The 24,933-nt window shown below is 36.3% G+C and overlaps 2 protein-coding genes across 11 annotated transcripts in view; one reads left to right on the plus strand and one right to left on the minus strand.

Annotated features, from left to right (window-relative positions):
• The window catches only part of WDR20 (WD repeat domain 20), a 49,080-nt gene extending 35,963 nt beyond the window's left edge, over window positions 1-13,117 (plus strand). Inside the window, exons 4-6 of one of the 2 annotated variants that reach the window (XM_026698520.2) lie at window positions 460-594; window positions 9,454-9,513; window positions 10,607-13,117. In XM_026698520.2, the coding sequence (XP_026554305.1) occupies window positions 460-594; window positions 9,454-9,513; window positions 10,607-10,627 (216 nt within the window). In that variant the 3' untranslated portion in view covers window positions 10,628-13,117. Of the gene's footprint in view, window positions 1-459; window positions 595-9,453; window positions 9,727-10,606 lie in introns of those variants that run through there. The other variant, XM_026698519.2, reaches the window with a different exon arrangement.
• On the minus strand, window positions 3,060-23,197 carry MOK (MOK protein kinase). Of its 9 annotated transcripts, XM_087922218.1 has the most exons (13): window positions 14,414-14,486; window positions 13,572-13,686; window positions 12,984-13,073; window positions 10,908-10,978; window positions 9,803-9,881; window positions 9,434-9,482; window positions 8,868-8,945; window positions 7,994-8,172; window positions 7,011-7,112; window positions 5,905-6,078; window positions 5,522-5,633; window positions 4,114-4,317; window positions 3,633-4,028 (listed from the first exon to the last, which is right to left on the minus strand). In XM_087922218.1, the coding sequence occupies exons 1-13, from the start codon at window positions 14,484-14,486 to the stop codon at window positions 3,948-3,950; spliced, it is 1,407 nt and encodes a 468-aa protein (XP_087778344.1). In that variant the 3' UTR covers window positions 3,633-3,947. The 9 variants fall into 9 exon arrangements, with proteins under 9 accessions (XP_087778337.1, XP_026554309.1, XP_087778338.1 ...); XM_087922211.1 differs by lacking the exons at window positions 8,868-8,945; window positions 14,414-14,486 and adding an exon at window positions 23,142-23,197 and having other exon boundaries at window positions 3,060-4,028; XM_026698524.2 differs by lacking the exons at window positions 8,868-8,945; window positions 14,414-14,486 and adding an exon at window positions 22,888-23,101 and having other exon boundaries at window positions 3,060-4,028.
• Between the last annotated feature and the right edge of the window lie 1,736 nt (window positions 23,198-24,933).

Here is a 24,933-nt window from a genome sequence, read left to right on the forward strand (position 1 = left end):
CATTGCCCTGCACACTGTTTGAAACAGTGTTTCAGTAGTGTCTGCAATACATTACTATCCTTTGGGCTGCATATAAGCCCTTTGACATACTCCAAAGTGTTTTGGGGCTTATAGTAACTACTTTCAAAATTAGTACAAAATAACTAAATAGTGCCAGGCTATTTTTGATTGCATAATACAAACTGCTAGCGAAAGCAAAATAAAAGTGCTATTTTAACTACTGTGCAGTGGCAGGTTTAAGATTTTAGGGAAGACATTTTTATGCCTTAAGAAGAAATCATAGCTTGCTTCACACTTTGATAAGCCTTAAACATGAATTATATATTATAATGGCTGGATTCATACATCATGCTAAGCCAAAACTACATAAGCCATATAAAGGCTCAGCACAGTGTGTGAACCAGCTGCTTAAAACCCAGAATTTGGATTTAACTGTGAACACAATGTTTCTCTCCACAGAAGGCATTTCATCCTGTGGAGGCAGAAGGGGCTGCTTTTGCTGAGTCTGTCTCTGCAAAAATGGTTTTGGGGGAGGGCAGTCATCACAGAATTGCTTCTTCCCTTTCTGCCGCTGTGAGCCAACTCTGGAAATCGGTATGTATAATTATACTTTTAGAAGCAAGAAACACTAAGTGGTTCAACCAAAACATCTTCTTTAGAAATAAAAATAATAAAAAATAAGCATAATTCTGGAGTAAAATTGCTGTGGAACTAAAAAGCAGGAGGAAAAACAGGCTTAAAAAACAGTTAATACTGAGATTTAAGGAACACAAAGTGCAGAGAATCCATTTTTTTAGTGTAAACCCAGGTCAAGTAATTCCTCTGAAAATTTCTGTGTACGAAGAGAGGGGAAATCACTTGCTGGTGTTTGCCTAATTCTGAAAAAAGTCCTCACTTTTGAAGAACAAAATTACAGCTTTTACAAAATAAAATAGTCTAGCCTATCAAGCATCTGAGTAGGCTTCTAGATAATGCTATGCTAAAACATTAAAAAGCTGAACAGGAACATTTGGGGAAACTTGCCACTTCTCACTATGCATGACACACTCAAGCAGTTGTGCAGGTCTACCATTTCTTGGTTAGGAAGTTACATGCTGCCATCCTGCTTGCTTTTGCAATTATAAAATCTACAACCTTTTTTTTAAAAAAATTACATTGTACTGTATTACAAGTTATTCAACATGAACAGAAGTTGCCTTACTGTCAAATATCTAAGCATACCTAAAAACAGTATATGTTCTTAATTTTTTCCTTCTGTTTCCAAAATTGTCAAGTAATTTGTCCTCAATATGTTAATGGGAGATGAATCTCAGACTTAGTTTCCAATGAAATACAATGTGCTTTTGATTATGTATATATGTAGAGAATAATTTGAGAATATAATGTACAAGGGCTTTTATTGTTTAAGGGATGAAATCATAAAGTATATTACTTTATCAAATCAGACTTCTTCATATTGGGTGTATTTAGTCTGGTATTGCATCTTTGAGATATTAAACAAAATTTTGTCATCACCTGGGGGAGACTGCGCCTGACTGTGAACGGGCAAAATCTCTTCTTGAGCATTTCCTTCTTGAGTGCTCTTGAGAGTAAACATTTTCATGTTTTGGCTATTTGAAGAGAGCTTTCAGACGTCTAAAGGCAAAGTAGCTGCTTTTCATGCAATAAAATAAATACATAACTAAAACATTTTTAGAAGTTTGTAAATTGACTAGAGATTCTATGATATTTCAACTCTAATCAAATCACAATGCACTTTATTCAATACTATAGGTGCCTTGTTTTAAATTATAAGATCCTAGAATAAACTTCTAATGTTCTGGATATGACTAAAGCCAGTAACTATATGAAATAATGCTTCTGCGTTGTGAACATAAGCATTCCTAAAGGATATTTTTCCATCCTTTGTAGCCTTTAGCACAGGGGGCCCCAGGCCGTAGCACAGTCCTGTCTTGTTCAGAACCAGGCCATGCAAGCAGTGGGTGAGTGTGTGCGCGAAGTTCCACTTGTGTAAGCAGTGGGTGTTCACACAGGTGCGCGCAGACAAAAAGCTCAATTCGTGCGAGTGGTCAGCATATGTGCATACCTGCCACTCACTCAGAATCATCCCCTCTCCCACCAGTCAACCATGCTGGAAAGGTTGGGAGCTGCTGTTTTAATATAGATTTAGATCGATTACATTTGAGAATTTTACTCACAATTTCCTGCTGGAGAGTTTTTTTGGGAGGGGGAATTAATACCAGTAATAGAGTTGGAAGAAACCTTGATGATCTTGTCCAACCCCTGCTCAAGGAGGAAACCCAATACAATTTCAGACAAATGGTTGTCCAATCTCTTCTTACAAACTTCCAGTGTTGGAACACCACAACTTCTGAAGACAAGTGGTTCCACTGATTAATTGTTCTGTCAGGAAATTTCTCCTTAGTTCTAGGTTGCTTCTCTGCTTGATTAGTTCCATCTATTTCTTCTTGTCCTGCCTTCAGGTGCTTTGTGGAAGCCCCTTAAATATTGGAACACTGCTATCATGTCACCCCAGCCCTCCTTTTCATTAAATTAGACACTCAATTCCTGCAACCCTTCTTCATATGGGTTTATCCTTCAGTCCCCTAATAATCTTTATTGCTCTTCTCTGCACTCTTTTCAGAGTCTCAACATCATTTTATATCAGGTAACTAAAACTGATAGAATATTCATCCAGTTACAAAAATGCAGATGCAAAAATAATGCTCTTCAAATTCTAAATTTCAAATTAAGTTCCTATCTTTCCCAAAAGAAAACCTTATCCTGAAGACGTTTGATTCTGTGTGAAATAATATGAAAATTCTTCAAAATAAATCTCAATCCTCCCATAGTTTTTGTACAAAATATAAATAATGGCAATATTACCGGTTTATGACTACTGAATCCTCAAGCAAATTATTGCCTTCATATAGGAAGAAAAATACAGCAGTTTTAGAACTTGCTTTATGTATTGTTATTGCATTTGTGTTATTTTTGTGACTTTTCAGCAAACTTTACCATTGTGCTTTCCTTTCTCAAAGATATAGTCCAGCCTTAGCTCTCTTTTTGCCACTTTATTGAAGCATTGCTATTTGGCTGTTATTTAAGGTGCAGCTGTTATACAGTATCAATATTTTTTACTCTAGTGCAATACATCGTTTTTTTCTTGTTACAGAGTAATGGTATTTGACAGTTCTTTGTGAGAGGACACGATACTTGATCTCATAATAATCCTATAAAAATCTTCTTAAGTTCTTTAATTTATTTTTACTGATACCTCTAGAAAAGCTAAACTAAATGCCCTTTAGAGTGGATTATTTCCTCCAACACAAGAGTTTCAAACATCATGGCCTTTTCAAAACAAATGTGTAACGTTCTACATTGAACTATGCCAGTGTGACAATATACCTCAACCGAAAGCTTACTTATAGTTTTCTATACAAGAGAATATTGAGTAATGACTGATCTTTTCCATCTACCATCCAAAAACCTGCTAATTTATATTGTTTCAGAACACAAATTTGTATAGGTTATATTTAAATTTTGAAGTTTCTAAATGATAAAAATTGGCTCTGATTATCCCTATGATCATATGTACAACCCCCTCCCCCAGAAATTGACTTTTTAATTTATTTATTATTTATATATATCTATAAACACAATGTAGTATTTGATATAAAAGTTGGAACAATTCACTCCTGCCAGTGCAACACCGTTAAATAAATGATCATCTTTGAAGAAAACTTAAAAAAAAATAGGAACTCCTTTAAAAAAATCAAAGTGCATTCTGAGCTATAAAAATGGTGGTTACATTGTTGACTTGTAAAAAAAATGGGTAAGTCCCAAATAACGATTGTTGTAGCTTCTTGTTGCAGCATTTGAGATGATAAGGCACTACTGCCATTTGTGTACTAAAAATCCAGACAACTCATGACTGTTTTGATCCATCAAAATCTTCCACCTCGTCTTTCCAGAGCAGGCAGGTGGTACTGTTTCATAGGAGATTTAAATTCCTTCTGTTTTTCAGACTGTTGATGAGACAATAGAAGTTAAAATGAGCTATAATCTACTTGTACAAAATAGCATGTAATCTAATAAGCAAGGCAAAATTACCTTGCAGTGTGTCCCAAAATATGTTATAGGCTGCAAAACCTGGACTTGTCTGTTGGATGCTGGGAGGGTAAAAACTGACTGAAATGAAGGATTAGGGTAAGAAGTCAAGTTGGTTACAGCAGGAACTGTCAGTTTTGGCAACTCAACTGCATTGGGAAGTCCATGAAGTCCCAGTGGATTCTCCTGGGCTTGCCTAAAAAAGTTCTTTTAAAAAAAAAATACAAATTCAATTTTTGAAAATAATGTTATGTAGGCTAAATGTGTTTGATCACCTCACATATGCTTTAGGATGGTTTAGATATTGCAATCTGTGCAGTTACTCCCAAATATATGTAAAGTTCTACCCAAACTTTTCTTAAGGAAGATTGCTGCTTGCCTTTGGAATGATCTCATCATATGGAAGCATGGTGTCAGTGGAAGCCTTTATATAGTTAGATTAATAAAGGGAAAGAGAATTAAAAAGTAGCAATTACATTCTATATATTTTTAAAAGAGTAGCCAAATTACGTTCCAGTATTTTCAGACTTTCAAGGGTGTATATGTTGAAAGTGGATATTTGTTTGGAAAATTGGCCTATAGTCTTTGATGTTTTATTTGTAAAATTGAGCCTTAGAACCTTAGAAGATGTCTTCTTGGAATATATCCTTAAAAGTTTTCTAAGCCTTAGAATGACACAATTTCCTTCCTTTCTTATTCTTTAATTGGCATAAAAATTTATTCCTTGAGTGTGTAAACAAGGCGAGGAACATCCATCATATTTTACAAAGAATTAGATAAACCCTAGAAATGTGGTACTGCTAGCTTAAATCTGGTGTGTCTAGAATTCTGCAACAAAATACAGGAATGTACTATAATTAATTAATTTTTGTTCTCCAAGTATGATTCTGGGGTTTTGGGGGGAGGGGGGAGGAGATGAAGGTAGAGAATGGATTAAAATAAACTTTGGGAATCATTGGACAGTTTTGTAGATATCCTTAATATTCCCAGAATAACTGGAAAGTTGGCAGAATCAAACACTCCATAATTATTATATATTGATTGCATGAACCTAGATGTAAATTGGATAATTTCCAGAAAAAGCATATGACTAGTTAATTCCAGCACTATTTTGAATGTCCTCAAAGACTTCCTACAAAATATCAGGAGCTATATATATATATAGCATATCTAAAACTAAACTATTATACTATTCCATGCATTGCATGCATAAGAGATAATGGTATAAATTTAAAAAAGCCTTTCTGAACCTGTAAATCACAAATAGGTGTTCAATAGTTAAAACAGCAAAAAATCATTAAAAATGCTAGAATCTTTTGATTAATTAAAGGACAAAATTGACATAGTGTGTGTGAACAAAAATGGCAGTAATTAAATAGGTTTATTACTCAGTCTTTGATTTAAAGATTACCTGCCTTTGATCCTCCTTTGAAACACGCCGCAAGCCAATAGAATCCCTTTCTAATGGATTTTCTACTAATCTCATTTTTCGGTGTATGGTTAAAGCTTGTTTCTCTGCCAACCTGTTTAGCGTAAGTCAGATAAAATCTCATATATGACTTTTAAATTTTTTCCCATCAATTAGACAATCAAATCACTCACTTCCCCCCTTTAGACGTATTAAACAATGACTTGAAATGCAAATGCTAAATACTTAAAACTAAGTATTAACTTAAATTATTAGCTTAGTTGATCAAATAGGTTCAAGCTTAGTTATTTTAAATCTTAGCTACCTTGATACATTTTTCAACTGAATATTGATTCAAAATCAAAATTTATTTTACATTCCCTTACCTTAATTCTCTGAAATAAGGGTGTTGAAGTGCTTCATGAGCACCGATTCTCTCATCAGGATCATACTGTATCATTGCATACATAAGTGTCAGGCTCTTATTAGACAGGTTAGGGATAAATGGAGAGATTCCTTTTCCTTTTCTGGTGGGGAAATCAAAACTCATCACCCTTGACCTGCATAAATCCAGTGAAAGAAAATGCATTCCTGTCAGCAGAGTCAGTCTTATTGCTATTGAAAGAATACAAAAGAAGTTTCAGTTTCAAAGCATTTTTTGTTCCTGTAGTTAGCCATACAAGGCAAACTACATATGCATGACTATATCATGAATATCACTACAATGTAATGCTTCTCAGATTAAAACACAAATATGATTGGGCAGACTTGCATTATTATGCCATAAAATCACAGTGGTTTTCTTCAGATCCATTTGATACTACCCTCACTTAAACATGGGAAGTCAAAAGTAATTTTAAATTTTGCCTTTCAGTTTATCCAGATGATAACTGTTGAACTTGAATAAAAGGGACACTTAATAATCCCTTAAAATGTTACTCAGCAAAGCTAGTTAAGTCTATATAGCAGCAGCCCAGCTAAGTGACAGCACCTATAATCTTAATTTATTTTGAAAATCCAAACAGAGTTGATCAATACATGGATAGGAGACCCATAAGAAATACCAGGTCTGCAGGCAAGACTGGGAAATCCCTTGTGCCACATTGCCAAGAAAATTATTTATACTTATCTCAAAAAATTAACAGAATTCGATTCGATTGAATGCGAAAGCAACACAGAAGAAGTTATAGTAATTTATAACAAAGGGGTCTTCCTACAAGCTTTCAAATTCTGTGACTTCTGCAAAAAGTGCTACAGTAGGAGCACTCATCAAGGGAACAGTAATATAAAAGTCTTAATACATTATGAAAAGGGGACATGAAAATAACATGGTTGTAACTCTGGTTCTGAATTCTGAGAAGTAGACCCTGGCTATATGCTTTATTAGATTTGACTGTGATCAGCTGCAAAGTAATAAACACATTCTTCTAATGTAATTTTAGGCAACCTTAAATAAAATGAAGTGATGAATATCAAGTGAAACTACACTTACTGTTTGAACTTATGAAGAATCTTCTTAGGAGGGGTACCTATGATATCATGAATTTTTGATATTTGGTCCAATTCATTTGATCCAGGAAAAAGTGGGTGGAAACTGGGAATAATAAAGAATTGATAATGTGATAAATACCAAACTCTGTGACAAGCTTATGTTTTTATTATGAGAAAGCTGTTCATCCTTGGTATTAAATAATATTGTTGGTACTAAATAATAACATTACAGCATTACATAACATCTTTCAAAATAAAAAGGGAAAAGGCATCAAAAGAGACAAGTGATCGAAAAATGTTATCTGTACAATTCAGCCTGTAACTATCTAAGAACATAAATATTTCATCAGCTAGAAATGAAGTATTTGTTGCTAAAGCCTGTATTCCCCCAAATTCAATATAATATGCACATGGCATGGCTTTGCCTTGAGGGTCCTCCTTAGAGACATATTTACTATTGTCTGCAGCTGGATAACAGCCACTCTTGAAGCCTGGATATTAGGCTGGATATTAGGACTCTCAGCTAAATTTCAAATTATTTTTCCTTTCTTCATTAAGCTGCTGATGTTCTTTTTTCTAACCATTGACTAAATCCAGATGTACAGCAGCAAGGCTGTTGTATTATACACGTTTATGTTAAGCTGAATCACAAACCCCTCAGTTAATACAAGTTCTATGCCAGATAAAAACACAATGATTAACAATGACAAATACCCAAATATTTCTTAGAGACAGATTTAAGTCTACCTTAAATCTGACTTTCCCTGTGCTATTATGCAATTCATCAACTAGCAATGCAGACATTTGAACTGGAATTTTCTCCATGTGTGTTTTAATGTTGAGCCTCAAATCTTCCCCAGTTTTATATTTGCATTTTTCCCATAATACAGCCTATAACTATCTCATATCTGCACAGGCCTATACTTCAGAAGAGTTTCTTTATTCTTTTTAATTTATCCGCTTTCCTTCTGATGAATAACCTACCTTGCAATTTCATAAAACACACAGCCAGCACTCCAGATGTCCATTTTATAACTGTAGTAACCATCTGTAAGAAGACATTCCGGTGCCCTATACCAGCGGGTAGAGATATATTCTGTATATGGCTGCTTAGAATGTATGCTCCTACAGGATCCAAAATCTCCAAGCTTGAGAAGATCTTGCTACGATAAGACAATTTGTGCATCTCAAATGATCAGGCATTAAAATATTTACAAATAATGAACTACTAATAATACTTCAAGATGAAATTAAGGAATTTTTATTTTAGAAATAGCTGTTCTATTTTTGAACAGAAAAGGCTAATTTTTTAAAGTGATCTAAATTGGCCATATTTGATTTTTGAATCCTTGGCCACAAGGCAGCCTTTGGAATAAATGAAAATACTTATAGGCAGCCCCAAGATGCTTTTCCAAAAGGCAACTGGACTTTCTTATTTTTTCTTTGAAAATGTTTCACTTCTCATCCAAGGAGTTTCTTTAGTTCTGCAAGAGAAGGAAAATGTTCTTAAAGAAAAACAAAAACCAAAGAAAGCCCAGTTGCCTTTTGGAAAAGCAACTTTGGAATAACCATAATCTGGATGATTGAGAATCTAGATAAATAGGTAATTCTTTGTTAAAGACCATTTGTTCAGCAACCATTAGAAGTTGCAATGACACTGAACAAATGCTACTTATGATTAGTCCTCAAAATTCCAGCAACACATTACCTCCATGGCTATGTGATTATGATCCATGCGCATGGCTGCACCACATGCATGCTGTACCAGCTTGCATGCGTTACTCTGACACAGCAGCAACCTCTTCCCAGCTCACATGCACTCACCACAGCAATCCTCCTCCCAATCTATGGTACTCACCTGCCCTCCAGCCTGCTTGCAAGCTGCCTGGAACTTGCAACTTTCAGTCTGTTTGCTCATTGACTTTGCCTCTGGAAGCTGGCAGGAAGTTGCAAGTCATGGTCATATAAAATCCTCACTTAATGATAGCCAAAGAGAAATGCTAGGCTGCTGTTGCTAAATGATGCAGCCATTGTGGCATGTTTCATAACTGCAACATTTAGTGATGGAAATTCTGATCCCAATTACTATCAAACCTTTGAACATTAAGTCTTCAGAGAATTGCTAGCACAATTTACTTAAGAAAAATCAAATTTGATTTTTTTACAGCCTGCTTCAAAAATAACTGACTTGTCTAAAAACATATTTTTTTCCATGAGTAATAAAAAAACCGGATGCTAAAAAGCAAAACAATATTAGATCTAAAGCAAGTATTTGACAGTTAATCACCAGAAAGTTGAAATGTACTTTTTCCTATAGACCTAAGATGCATATTCAAATACCAGTCCTAGAACAAACATTTTGAAACATAAGAATTTTGGTACATTCATATTGCTCATGTTTTAAAATTATCAAAGACAACCTACCTTTATTAATATGTTTTCAGGTTTCACATCTCTGTGAAATATTCCGTTTCTGCATCAAGATAAAAATAAAAAGAGGAAAGGTAAGTATGTTTATATTAAGGCTGTTGTACAGAAAGCCACATATCTCTCGGGAGAATTTGAGCCCACTCCTTAGTTTCAATATAAGTTGTTGCACCCATCCCCCCCAAAATTATTCATAAAGCTCTGAAGATATTCCAGAGGAGAGATGACAATTATAAAACAAAAGCTAGTCAAAGCCCATGGCACCTTTATATACGTTAGAAACATGAATGATAGTCTACAAATTTCAGTCCATTTAAATATCCAAAATGTAAATTTGCAAGCAAATAAGTTAAAAACCTTTCCTACCTGTGTATATGATCAAGAGATTTGCATAACTGGTACATATAATTCATTATTTTCTTTTCAGGCAATGGTTTTTTCCTTCCTAGAATTTGGAAATCAAGTTTACTGGATTTTTTTAGAAATAAAGATGGCTTGAGTATAAAAACAGCTTGCAATGATTTTGGCTAATTAACTGATTTTTAAATCTAGTTATGAAATAGCTTACCCATGACCTATAACCATTTCCCCTAACTTAGCCAGGATATTCAAAGCTGCTTTGTTCAGAGCACCCTGTCCACCTTCAGGGGGTGCACCATTGGTATGTTTTCCTAAAAAGACGAAACTGGCTACAGGACTCATATCTGAATCACTGTTAAGGTTCAATTCCTATTATGTGTCCTCTATAAGGCTACCTTTAAAAGGGATTTGCAAATCACAACTGATATGAAACATAGTGGGCTAGGATGCCTTTTAGACTATATGCTACTGGTCATATATCAGTTGCAATAGTTTTTTATTCTAATCTGAAAAACTAGAGCAGGACTCAAGCTTTTATATTTCATGCAGTTACTCATTTCGAATCATGAGTATTTGAAAGCAGAATAAACCCTCATTTTATATACAACTGCTGTAACAGAGATAACAACTTTGTATCACAATGAAGTAGTAGTTTTCCAGTTGTTGACATACAATTTTCATCTTTGACTTACTATCCATGCTGCCTTGGCTTTGGTTGATGGTAAGGGTGGGGCATAGATTTAACAATTCTTAATACAGCAGATATATGTAGTGATTAATAAACTATGTTCTCCTTAAATTTTTTTGCAGACTGGCCCTTCTTTAGGATAGCATTCTCTTTCAATATATATAATTATGGAGATACTTTCCCTATATTCCAAAACCTCTCTCTGCCTTAACTTATTCTGAAGGAGATCAACTGCCACCAGAAAGAGATTCTATGTACATCCACGCTAATCTGAAGGTTTTTCCATAACTGCAAGTAAAACACATCTTTTTTCAACCTGCAACAGCATCTTACTTAATATTTGGTTAAACTGAACATGCAACTGTCTCACTTGTGAAAAAAAATTGCTTGAGACATTGTTCAGATATTGTATATGCTACATACCTTTGATCAATTCATAAATATTCATGTCCATAAGTTCACATATTAATGCAACAGCACCAGCTTTCTTGTCACTAAAACGTTGGTTTTAATGGGATTATATGAAAGAAAGAAGAATAAGTTGTATAAGCACTTCAAGAATGGGACAGATTTTTTTCAATTACTTTTTAAAAGTGGTTCTATTAGTTTTCTGTATATTTCATTAGCTTTTACATATGCATGAAAGAAGCATTGTATGTTAAATAGAGCAGTTATATGCCACTCTAGAGATGAGCAAGCTTTTTATCATGCATACGGATTCAAAATTGCTGAGGAAGAAAAGGAAAATCAAGTTCATTTTGCCATCTCATCTTTCATGATTTTGAAAAAAATATTGGAGAAGGCTTATGAGGATGACTCTCTTTAAAAATCCTCTTCCTCATCAAAATTGTTTACCAACTTCCCCAGCATTTTTTACAGCAAATCAGAAATCAAATGTTCTAGGAAACAAAGGTTTCCCGGAGATTCATACTTATGCACCTTTGATACACGGCTGAATTAGTTTTTCAATAACCAAAATAAGTCTAATAAGTGGACTACTGAATGACAATTGTGAGGAGGAAAATCACCCTTCTATCAGTGTGATAGTAATAGTGGGGTATGAAAGAGAAAAAGAAGAACCTGTAGCAGAGGATAAACGTTTGATAATCTCGCATGGCTTGCAAATTGCTCACCCTTATGTACATGATAAAAATAAATCCATGCTGTACCTGCATATATTTTATTTAATTAGAACCAACATTATTGAAAAAGCAAAAACATTGCTTTAGATGTTAATGTTTTTTTGCCTGCCCTACTCAAGAGATTACTTACCGAAGTGTATTAATTGTGTCATCCTCAGAAACTATAGATTTTAAGCAAGCAACATAATAATTTATGAACACACAAATATGCCTTATAACATCAGATCATAATCCATCTTGGCCAATTCTGTGGTCACAGATGGGGATCTTTTTGAGTCCTGGAACTTGACAAGTAACTGTAACTGGACAAGTAAAGTATAAACTTGATACAATTCTACATGCTGTTACTGAACTACAATGTTCTGTAATAGGTGAGGAAATTGCCTTGCTCTATAAAAGACTTTCTCCCTGAGAATTGGATATAGACATCTGCAAGATACTGCTGCTTTTATTAAAATGATGAAAGCAGTATTACTCCACAAGATCTTTTCCTTTTGAATATGCATGCAACAATATGACATATATACAAAAGGGCCAAGGGTTTATCTCAATGTTGCTTTTGTTCTGCCCTCACCTGCTGCGACAGAAGCTGCTGAACCTTGGTAATTATGTGCCTTCAAAAATTTATCCTTTTTAAAATAAAAAGATTTATATTATATTTTCTCACTTCAGAAATGGTTAAATAGAACAGTTGTCTGGCAAAATGTGTAGTGAGGATTGTGAGGTTTCTCTTTCATGGTAACAAAATACATTAGCATTAGAATATTCCTTATTGTCAACTGATACTCTCCATTGGCAGATGACCAGATATGACTTTTCATACTACACAATAAACAGAATCTAATGACACATATCTTCAAGTAATCCCCCACTGCAAAATCTCAAATAAGCACCTTGCAGGAATGAGATTGGATTCTGCATGTTGCCATTTAAACAGTTCAATTCTTGAGCCTCTAACTGCATTTTTCTTGTATTTCTCCCTTGACACTATTAGTATTGTCAGCGGCCAAGTATGAACATGGAATAAAACTAATGTGATTTTTAAAGTCTTTATAGATTGCCAGATCAATCCTGAGAGCCTATATCACATAGAACAGAATGATGGCTCAAAGACTACTCAACCCCAAAGTTCCAAAGTTAAGTAGTCCACACAACCTACTCCCTACTTGCTGTCATCTTGAGCAAAGATGCAAGAAATGACAAAATCTCATTCTACAGTGAACGGTCCCTCTCTCAAAATAATTTTAATCAGAATGAGATTTGTTTGATAAATAGTAATTGAATATCTCTATAAAACATCTGGTGATCAATATGAATGGTACAGAATGGGAATGAAAAAAAAGCATGTATCACTTACAAAATCACTTCATGCAATGTAAGGATATTTTGATGTGGATTTAATCGCCTTAATGCTTGAATTTCTCTCAGGTTATTCACATGGTCAATGCTAGTAGAAAAGATTAGATGAAAAATAAACAGCTGTCATTTACACATTGTTGCAGATATTTTCCTGAATCACACAAAGCATAGGCTGTAATAATCTCTTGCAGCATGTTGCCAGCTTATCTGAGTGCGGTGTGATATTTCATGGCTCTGCTGTATGAGATATTACTTGCAAACTAAGTACCATGATTTTTTATATGGTGGCATAGAAAACGTATAGTACACACTTCTTACAATGATTATGGGTTCTTGAGAAGGAAATCTCAAATCTGCTGTATTAACTCAACACTGTAGGGCATGCTACAATCAAGAAGTACTACTGAACACACATTATTTAAGACACGTCAGGAAAAAAATCTTCATCTCCAAAGGCAGCTAGATTTTACATATGCATTTACAAAAAAAATGTTTTAAAATCAACTTTTTACAATGAAGATTTAAACAAAACATTTATATACTAAAGCTAAACAAGAAACTAAAATGGAAAAGAATCAGACTTTACCTTTCAAAGTGCTGTTTCATTTGTTTACAAGCATAGCAACGTCCATTGTTTAGACTCTGTACCTTCAGAACATCAGAAAATGTTCCCTCTCCAATTTTACCAATTGTTTTGTATTCTAAAAAGGAACAATAAACTAGAAGGTAAATTTATATATTTAAATTCTGTTTTATCAAACATGTCCATAATTGTAGTTTACTTATTCTAACAGCACACTTGTTTCCGCCGCAGATTATAATGTATGTCTTTCAGGTAATTCCCATATTGTTACTGTAGTTGCTTAAAATTAAGGTTCACACCTCTGCACTGGGAAAGGATTATACCAGTATCATTTATTGAGAATTATATGAGAAATTCTATTTGTGTTTGCTAAAATAACATTCAAGTGCTTTCTATCAGCTACATCTCACATACCTATCATGTTCTTGAGAAAATCTGCAGAATAAAAACCGTGTAAGTTTTAGTTTAGTTTTTAGAAACCCAAGTTTGTTGTTTTCACTTCACTAGATATAAATTATATATTTATAAAAAGAATTACAGTTATTGTGCTTAAATAATATCAGTACCATCATTAAAATGGACTGTTTTTATACTTGCATACAGTTTACCATATCTTAGGACATTATCAATAATCATCTAATGTTCCAAGCATGTAAATTTGAAGAGCTTAATTCTAATGTTATTCTGTATGACCAAGAATAACTTATAAATCAAACTAATCTATGTGCTATAGGCCCACAAACAATATTCCTCCAGATATGCTGATCCCTCATTCATTTTTTTTACTTTTCTGCTGAGTTATACATCTGGAAACTGACCCAATTCTGACTATTTTTTGTATATACCTTTCTGCTCTAAAATTTGGTTTAGTCTTCTCCCATACATATCACTTGTACAGCACTTCCTATAATTCTCCATTGCCTAACTTCTGTGAGAATTAACTTCTTCAGACTGCATCTAGCTGTAAAGAGAAGCATTTCCAATATAACTGTACTAGTAACTCATATTCAATAAGACTTTCCCCCTAACCATTGTCATGTTTCATGTTAAAAAAAGTATCATATTCTACAGTGAAGGAAACTTCCATTTATGGTTTGTTTATAGTATCTTATAATCAAAAGGGTTTGAAGCAACCTTGGAAGTTTTCTAGTCCAATCTGTAACTTACTTTATGTAAAACATCCAGTGTTTATTTGAATTCCTCATTTTTATTCAACCACAATCTTTGTCTATGATAAAGTCAGCTACTTTTTAACAGAAAGGAGTTGTATTATTGATACATTTTTTCCTATATGAAAAGTGAAAAGGAAATAAAATCAAAAGACTGTGTTCATAATACACACAGTTACGTACTCATATGTATGGTCATGTGAAAAAGGAAGTACACCCTCTTTGAGTTGTATGGTTTTATGTATCAGGACATAGCAAAAATCATCTGGTCCTTAGCAGTTCTTAAAAGTAGGTAAATACAACCTCAGATGAACAACAGCATGTGACATATTACATTATGTCATTTAATTTACAGCCAAAATGGAGAAGCTACATGTGAAAAACTAATTATAGGTAGTTCTCAACTTAAGGTAGTTCACTTAAGAACCACTTAAAGTTGCAATAGCACTGAAAAAAGAGACTTATGACCATTTTTCACATCTAGGACCGTTGCAGAATCCCCATGGTCATGTGATTTACATTTGGATGCTTGACAACTGATTCACATTTATAATGGTTGCAGTATCCCAGGGTCATGTGATCACCTTTTGTGATCTTCTGACAAGCAAAGACAATGGAGAAACCAGATTCACTTAACAAGTGTTACTAATTTAACAAATGCAGTCATTCACTTAACAAATATGGAAGAAAGCTCGTAAAATGGGACAAACGCACTTAACAAATGTTTCACTTAGCAACATAAATTTTGGGCTCAATTGTGATCATAACTCAAGGACTACCTGTACACCTTTACTGTTTCCACAGGTATGAGAGGCAAAGTAGCAGCCAGGTGCTGCTAGTCAAGTGTCCTTGATCAATTGATCATAGCAAGTGTGACTACCTTTATAAAAACCAATGTTTTAAGAGTTTTACTAGTCTCCAACATTGAGGTGTGTGTTAACACAATGCCAAAGAGAAAAGATATCAGCAATGATTTTAGAGAAGCAATTGTTACTGCCCATCAATCTGGGAAAAACTATAAAGCAAACAATTTCCAAACAATTTAAGGTCCATCATTCTACAATGAGGAAGATTGCAAGTGGAAAACATTCAAGACAGTTGCCAATCTTCCTAGTAGTGAATGCCCCAGTAAATTCACTCCATGGTCAAACTGCAATGTTAAGAGAAACTGAAAAAAAGCCAAGAGTTACATTTCAGACTCTTTAGGACTTAGTATGTTAAATATTAAAGTCCATGAGTACTGAAGATGATGTTTGATTTCGTTGCACGAGGTGCAATGACAATAAAAATAAGCTAAACAATTAGAAAAGATTGAACAAGTATGGTTTGTTTGGAAGGGTTGCCAGGAGAAAGGGTTGCCTCTCCTCTCGAGAAAGACCACGGCAGCATGGCTTAGGTTTCCAAACCTTTGCATCTGAACAAATCGTAAGATTTCTGGAACATTGTCCTTTGGACAGATGAGACCAAAGTGGGGATAATAATGCAGTGCCGTGTTTCACAAAAAGCAAATACAGCATATCAGCACAAACATTTCATGCAACCGGTCAAGCACATTGATGAAGGGGTGATGGTTTGGGCTTGCTTTACAGCCACAGGATCTGGGCTCCTCACAGTTATTGAATTGACCATGAAGTCTCCTGTATACCAAAGTATTTTAGAGTCAAAAGTGAGGCCATCTGACTGACAGCCAAAAGTTCGGTCGACACTGGGTCATGCAACAAGACTATAGTCCCAAACACACCAGCAACTACAGCAGAATGGCTGAAAAATAAAAGAATCATGGTGTTGCAATGGCCCAAAGTCTGGACCTCAACCCAACTGAAATGCTATGGCAGGATCTCAAGAGAGCTGGGCATAAACAAGTGGCCATAAACATCAATGAACTGAAACAATGTTATAAATAAGAGTGGGCCAAAATTTCTCCACAATGATGTGAGACTGATACAATCATAAGAAAACAATTACTTCAAGTTATTGCTACTAAAGGTGGTTCTACAAGCTATTGAATCATAAGGTGCATTTAGTTTTCCACACATGGCTTTTCAATTTTGGCTTTTTGTAAAATAAGTGACATAATGTAATATGTAATGTGTTCTCGTTCATCTGAGGTTGTATTTTACTTTTAAAAAATGCTAAGGACCAGATGATTTTTACTGTGTCCCACTATGTAAAATCATAGAACTCAAATACACATACACACACACACACACACACACACAAAGGGAGGGGGAGAGAGACTTAAAGCCAGATAAAGGGAACTCAATTAAACAAATAAGTCAAAAACATTAGACTTGTTTAGACTTTCATTTGTTTATTGAAAGAAATGATCCAAAATTACATATTTGTGTGTGGCAAAAGTATGTGAAACGATGCTTTCAGTAATTAGTGTGCCTGTTTTGAGCAGAAACAGTAATTGTTGATGAGTCTTGCACAACAGTTTGGAGAGATTTTAGGCCATTCCTCCTTATACAACATCTTCAACTCAGGGAGATTGGTGGGCTTCTTTGCATGAGATGTCTGCTTCAGGTCCTTCCACCATATTTTTATAAGATTAAAGTCAGGATTTTCTTGCCCATTCCAAAACCTTTGCTTCAACCATTTTTTGTCATATGTTTGGGGTTGTTCTCTTGTTATATGACCTTCAGTGGACATACCATAGAAAGTCTACATACCTGTTAAAATGCTAGGGTTTTGAGATGTAAAAAAAACAGACCAAGATAAATCACTTCAGAATTTTTTCTATCTTTAATATAACATATAAGCTGTATAATTCAACTGAAAACCAAATCAAAATCTTTTAGAAGATAAAATAGCAATAAAAATGGGGGTGGGGGAATAGCAAGAATAATGTGGCTGCATCCTACCTCTTATAAGTAGAGATGTAGCTGTGTTCAGAATTACATTCAAACTGATGTTAAAAATACTAGTCAGCATATACCTGCTATCAATTAAAGTGATTCTGATCAAGCCCATATAAAATTCAGCTTTTCTAGTATGATTTTTCTGACATTTATTCAGTTGCCCCTTACAGCAAAAGCCATTATCTACAAAGAGATTATAAAGCAGGGGTCTTCAAACTAGACAGCTTTAAGACTTGTGGACTTCAACTCCCAGAATTCCTCCTTCAGTCATCTATCTCAGGAATCCTGGGAGTTGAAGTCCACAAGTCTTAAACTTGCCAAGTTTGAAGACCCTTGTTATGAGGCATCTCATTGGAAAATACCAGTCAGGAGAAGGGTACAACTTTTTTCCAAGGCATTGGCTATACCATGAAACACGGTAAAGACAGTCATCAACAGACTGTATATTATGAAGCGGAGAAAATATGACACAACTGTTACGTTACCAAAGCCTGAATGTCCCTCCAAAATTGGGGGGAAAAGTGATTCAACAGATTGCTAAGGGGCTTACAGCAACATTAGAGGAGCTGCAGGAATTTCTGGAAAGTGCTGGTTGTGTACTACATGTGACAACAATCTCCCATTTTCTTTGTATGTCTGGGCTATGGGTGACAAGACACTAGCCTCTTCTTACAAAGTAAAACATCCATGCTTGGCTACATTTTGGAAGAACTTACATCAAGTCTAACAACGGCATGTGAGAAAAGTGTTATGGTCTGATGAGACCAATGTTGACCATTTTGGGCATAATTCCAAAGAGTATGTTTGGCGCAAGAAAAACACTGCTCATCACCAGAAGTACACCATACCCAAAGCAAAGCATGGTAGTGGCAGCATTATGCTTTGGAGCTGCTTTTTTTCCCACTGAAATTGGGGCTTTAGTTAAGGTGGGGGAGTGGCAATGAATAGTTCCAAATATCAGTCAATTTTGGCATAAAACCTTCAGGCCTCTGCTAAAATGCTGAAGATTTCACCTTTTAATACGACAATGACCCAAAGCATACCTCCAAATCAACAAAAGACATACTTCACCAGAAGAAGATCAAAGGTCTGGAATGGCTCAACCAGAGTCCAGATCTCAATCCAACTGAAAATCTTTAGGGTGACCTGAAAAGGGCTGTGCACAGGAGATGCCCTTGCAATTGGACAGAATTGGAACAGTTTTACAAGGAAGAGTAGGCAAAGATGATCCCCAAGGCAAGATGTGCCAATGTGATAGGCTCCTACCCCAAAAGACTGAATGCTGTCATAAAATCAAAAGGTGCTTCAACAAAGAATTAGTTTAAGATGTGAATTTTTATGCAACCATGTAAGATTTTGCCTGCCCCCCCCCCCAATCAGTTTGTTTTTCAACTGACTTGTACAGCGTACATGTTATATTAAAGACAGAACGAATTCTGAAGTGATTTCTCTTGGTCTGATTTTTTTTAATTTCAGAAACCTGGCATTTAACGGGTATATAGACTTTCTATATCCATTGTACTTTTTCTTAAGCTTCAGTTTATAGATACCTTGATCTTTTCCTGTAGAATTTTGCTGGTGTAATTAAAAAAATTCATAGCTTCACCAAGCTTCCCTGGTCCAGAGACAGCAAAGCAAACCAAAATATATTGCCACTACCATCTTTCACAGATGGGATGGTCTTATGCTGAAATGCAGCATTTGCCTTTCAGAAAATATGCTTTTCATTAAAGCCCAAAATTCTATTTTGCTCTCATCCATCCAGAGAACATTCTTTCAATAGTCATGTGGTCTTTCACAAACTGAACCTTGGCAGCAATATTATTTTTGGAAATAGCGGTTTTCTTTTTGCAATCCTGCCATATTCAGTATTGTTGTCAATGTTCTCTTGATGGTGGTCTCATGAATGCTAGCATTCACCAATACAAGAGAGGCCTTAGATGTTTTTCTGGGGTGAGACCTCACGGAGAATTATACACCTTGCTCTTGCTTGTCAATCACTTCTGGGGAGGGTAACAATGGTGTTGAATTGCCCATTTATAAACTATCTATTGAACAATGATTGGAAATAGTTCTATAACCTTTCCCAGCCTGGTGAGTATGAACACCAATTTTTCAGTGGTCCTCGGAAATTTCCTTTGTTTGAGCCATGACACACTTCTATATACCTGAGTTGTGATTCAGACTTTGACAGTGAAGAGCAAAAAATTGTTCCTTAAAGAGAAGCATGATTTTCCATAGTCACACCTGATTATCATCCCACTGATTGAAACACATTATTCTAATTACACCTTCAAATCAACTGTTAATGTTAGAGGTTTATGTACTTTTACCATGTGCAAATATATAGCTTTGGATCATTTTTTCCTCAATAAATGAGCAAACATAATGTTTTTGATTCGTTTAACTGGATTTTCTATCTAGTTTTAGGATTTGTGAGAACAGATCATATTTTAATTCATATTTATCTGGACATGTTGAAAATTCAAAAGGATTCACAAACTTTTCAGTATTACTGTATATCAAAGAAGATGATGGAGCCATACTTTCTACATTTTCCAGGCTTTGGGAAGTTATTAGATGTTTTTATTTGTATACACATACAAACATACATAGGTGGTTAGCCGGCAGCAGGTGCAGATGGCTGAGGAGAGTGAGGACTCTGATGAAGGGCCAGGACCATCAGGGAGCGGACTGCTGCCTTCAGAGATTGTGGGGGTTGGCAGAAGTGATGAGGAGGTTCCCGAGGAGCCTGTGCCAAGTGCACGTGCACGTGCACGAAGGATTGCTTGGAGGAAAAAACAATTACAGTAGCACAGGCGACTTGGGAGTAAGGCTGCAAGGTAATGGCCCTTCCCTCAAGAGGATAAAAGCCAGGTTTGGAAAAGCATTCTTTGCAGACAGCAAAGAAGCTCTGAAACTCAACTGGTAGACATCTTAGTTTGTGTTTTGGCAGCCTTGACAAACAACTTGGCAAGGCTCTTTCTTGTCAGAGCTAATTAGTGGAAAGCAGCCTTCAGAACAGAATTTATTAAACCTTAAAAGGTGGGGGCTGCTGCCTTTGTGTTTGTTCTTTAGGAACCTGGTTGGGTCAGAACAATAGGTGGTTTACTCCAATTTTGTTTGTTTCCTAACTCAACATAACTTGGAAATTAAAGATGCTGATTTGCTGTGATTGAGGTCAGAAGCAAGCCTATAAATTTCAAGGAGGTGCCTATGGACCTATGATCTTAGATTAGATTACAATAACTTTATTGCCACTTTGAATATACACTAATTTGCAAACATTAAAATAAAATTTTGTAGCTTGCCTATGTACCTCTATCATTCCAGGCACTGAATCTAGTTTATTTACCATTTTTACAAGCGATATACAGCACTGTCATGTGACCACTACTATCTTTCCTATGGTATATAAACCTGTTTTTTTCCTATTTCAGCAAAATGATTTATAAGTGGGACTCAAAACTTCATCTTATGAGAGACTGAATTGGATATGTTTAGTTTTGAGAAAAGACAATGAGGAATATGAAAGTAATTTTTGACTATCAGGAGCTTATTACACAGAAGAAGCTCAAGAACCAATTATTAAAACAAGGTTGATCTTTGTTGAATGTATCAAAACTGCAGGCTGGGCAATTATCTGTCAGGGAATGCACTACATAAGAAGTAGACTTGGCCTAAACAGACTATTCCAATGAAACCTATGATTTATATATGTATCATGTTATCCTTTATTTTATTCAATTTATATAAATATAAATGATTTTATTTATACATTATAGAAATTCTGACAAAATGATTACTCTATCCCTTATTTCTACATTGCTGTCTTAATAATTGCTTAACATCTATACATGTCATCATTTTCATATTAGTGTATGTATATGTATGGGGGACCATTAATCACCTGCCCAACAAATTGAAGCACATATTTTTCCTAGTCAGGCTATTTAAATTCTATAATGAGATACTGAAAACTGTTGCTGAAATTTATACACAGTATATAGAAACATGTACTTTAACTGATAGGATTCCTCTAAAGTTGCTAGCTTTGACTTGTTTTTGCAGACATGAATAAACTATTAGAGCAAGAGAGGACAACCTGTGGCCTCCAAAACCATTTTAATGTTTGTGGGGAAAACAGGAGACCATCTTGAGCTAATATACATACATAGATTGACAAGACAGAGATATTGGCAGGATAAAAATAAAAGCCCCTGACTGCAGTTACTGAAAACTGATGGTGCATTTTTGAGACAAGAAAACTATAACACCTTCCTTAAAATAGATTTTTTGCATCTAATAAACAGAACCCACCCAAGACACCCACCTGAAACGTCACATCCAATATAAAGCTATATATTTCCCATTTTAAGATTATCATTCTACATGCTTTAATCCTACTCCCTCTAAATCCCTCAAAGGATTTCCTTGCTCAGCTTTAAGGAATGGATTCTAATAATCAAGTGTTTCCTTTTCATTTTTGAGTTCAATGAAAACTGTGCCCAAACAAGAAGCTTGCAAAAACAAGATAAACTGAAGGTCTACGCTAGTAACACAGGAAGAGTGCTTAGGATGGAATTACAGCCTGTGGCTTTATCTTTTATGGACCATTTCATGTTGTCCAAAATGGCTTGGAACAGAGATAATACAGTAATAATATCCATTCAAGCTTGGTTTGGGAAAGGCTGAAGTACACTGTATTGTTATCCCTTTTTGAGGTAAGCTGTATTAGATAAAGAACCGAAAGAAAAATGCAGAACCACTAAAAACAGACCTACACACTTCTTACTGTTGGAGCCAGATAGAAGCCCCTATCAGCGTGGTTGGAGCGGATCAGACAGCGGGTTCCACGCTACTATTCCAAGACCCGCCGGGGGGGGGTGTCATCCTGCCATACTTGGCGCCTCCCTGTGAAACCCCTCCCGCCAGGTGGAATAGCGGCAGAAGAGGGCGAGTTTGTAAAGCCTCCGTCCACCCGTGGCACCCAACCCCGTGGCCTCGGCTTGAGGGTCTTTGGCCCCAATCCCAAAACGACGCCCTGGTCGAATCTCTCTAAACAGTAAACGAATCTTTCTCTCTCCAAGTAGACGCTTCTTCCTCGACTCGCCAATTTATGAGAAAGGAAGGAGTTGAGGCGTCTCCCCTCCACCCCCTTTTTCCTCGACATCAATTCTACACACCCCTCCTCCCCAAGCCGTCGGCTCGCCGAATCCGCAGACCAAGCGCCGTTTCCGACCTATTTCCACCACGTGCCGCGAACCACCATTGCGCCTCCTCCCTTACTGTTCATCCTCCGAGCCCGCCTCTCCCGCAGGTTCCCGCCAGGTCAAGGGGTGGGGAGGGGGGGGGGTCGAGGACACGTGTCCTCTCTGAACCGCCAGACCCCCTCCCCACGACAGAACTTGTCAGCGCGCCATGTTGTATTCCCGTCACCCTGGCAACCCCAGAGCATCAAACGCCTCAACCCGGGAAAACGACCTAGTCCCACCCTCGCAGCGGCGCTGGCTTCTAACAGTGGCGCAAGCGCAGTTACTAACCTCCGCCCTCTCCTATTGACTGCGGCAGGTGAAGGGCAGGATTCATGTTTGCGGGCTTTCAGAGTTGCGCATGCGAAGTGTCAATTTACTCCTCGCCCGCCGGCTCCCAGCCCCTCTCCGTTTTGCGCATCCTCAGTCGTTATGACTGTCTCAGGAGGGTCGCTTGCAGTGCTTCCTCCCGTGCCGAGCGCGGGTATGAAGTACAGTCTGGGCTTTTTCTTAGGGCGAAATCCGCCATTGGTACTAGTTTAAGGAGGCAACAGAATTGAATATGTTTTTTCCCTGGGAATAAGCCCTGTTCCAGCCGCCCATTAAATAGTGAATTAACCCACTATGTTTTAGTGTAGCGTGACGTGGAAATCGACCAAGCTCCGTTTTAGTCCATCATTTGATGATTGGCAATGGCCAAAGAAATGGGGGGGCGGGCGGTAGGCAATGGCAGGGAGACTTAACTGTCCTGCAGGTGTACTTCTGCGTGTAGTACTTGCAGACCTAGTGCAGCATAGGGTTAAGAACCGAATAAATTGGGTGAATTGTACATTCCTATTTTGTTCCCCCTTTTGTGGTAAGCTGTATTATGTAAAGTGCAGGAATGGTCTACACGACAAAGGCACGAGGAAAAGCAGATTAAAGCAAAGCACAATCTAGTTCACACCAACACCGCTCCATACTCTTCTACCGTTCCAAATTATCCTTGCTTCCACTATCCATACACTTCATATATTGCCTGTTGAACCTCTGAAGATTTCATCAACTCTTTCCAATCAAGCTTTTTTCCAGTTATCCCTTTCCAGTCTTTACCCATTCACTTTTCCTTTATATTTTCAATTTGCTATTCAGTCATTCATTTTCTCTATAAGAAAATATTTATTTTGTATTGACTGCTAACTTTTGTATTTAACCTATGTTCATTCAGAATCCATTCGTTCTGGATCCTACTGATTCTTGTTTTACCATTCAAATAACCAACTCCAGTTGCATTCCCTTTACTGTTACTACAGAGTAGATAGAACCATGTTCTTACATAGATAACTTTTATTGTCATTTTTTGTCATTTTTTTACTGTGGGCACACTGGCACACATTACAAATGAAATTCTGTTGCGTGCTGTTAAAAGTCTACACATATATACCTTAACAAACATACAGATGCTACCGCATTTCTTAGTTTATATTATTTTATATTTTTATTTTATACTATGTTTTATTTTGGGGGCTCTGAATAGACTTATTAGGGCTTTATCTATACCCATACACACACACACACACATACACACACACACACCAGAGGTGGTATTCAGCAGGTTTTCACCAGTTCTGGAGAACCAGTAGCGGAAATTTTGACTAGTTTGGAGAACCGGGAAATACCACCTCTGACTGGAGATTTTACAGTATCCTTCCCCTGCCATGCCCACCAAGCCACGCCCACAGAACCGGTAGTAAAAAAAAATTGAATCCCATCACTGACACACACACACGCGCGTCTGTGTGTGTGTGTGTGTGTGTGTGTGTGTGTGTTAATCACTGTCCATCTTGAATACATATCGGAAAGAGGAAGCTTGAGAATTCACAAGATTCACATACAACCATTTTAAATTTTTCAACATTTCTTATAACAAATCACGGGCTGCCCAATTACCTTTCCACCAGCATTTATAAATATTAAAAAAACACTCTCTTTTCCTCCATTTTTACAAACATTCTACACTACTAACTGTTGGAAGAAATATCCTTCTGGGTTCAGTTTCCAGTGGGGAAGAAAGACACTGGAAACATGGTAACTGCTTGGAAAG

Source organism: Pseudonaja textilis, chromosome 1 (genome assembly GCF_049901715.1).
Source record: "Pseudonaja textilis isolate UNSWEBS1 chromosome 1, rPseTex1.2, whole genome shotgun sequence".
NCBI lineage: Eukaryota > Metazoa > Chordata > Lepidosauria > Squamata > Elapidae > Pseudonaja > Pseudonaja textilis.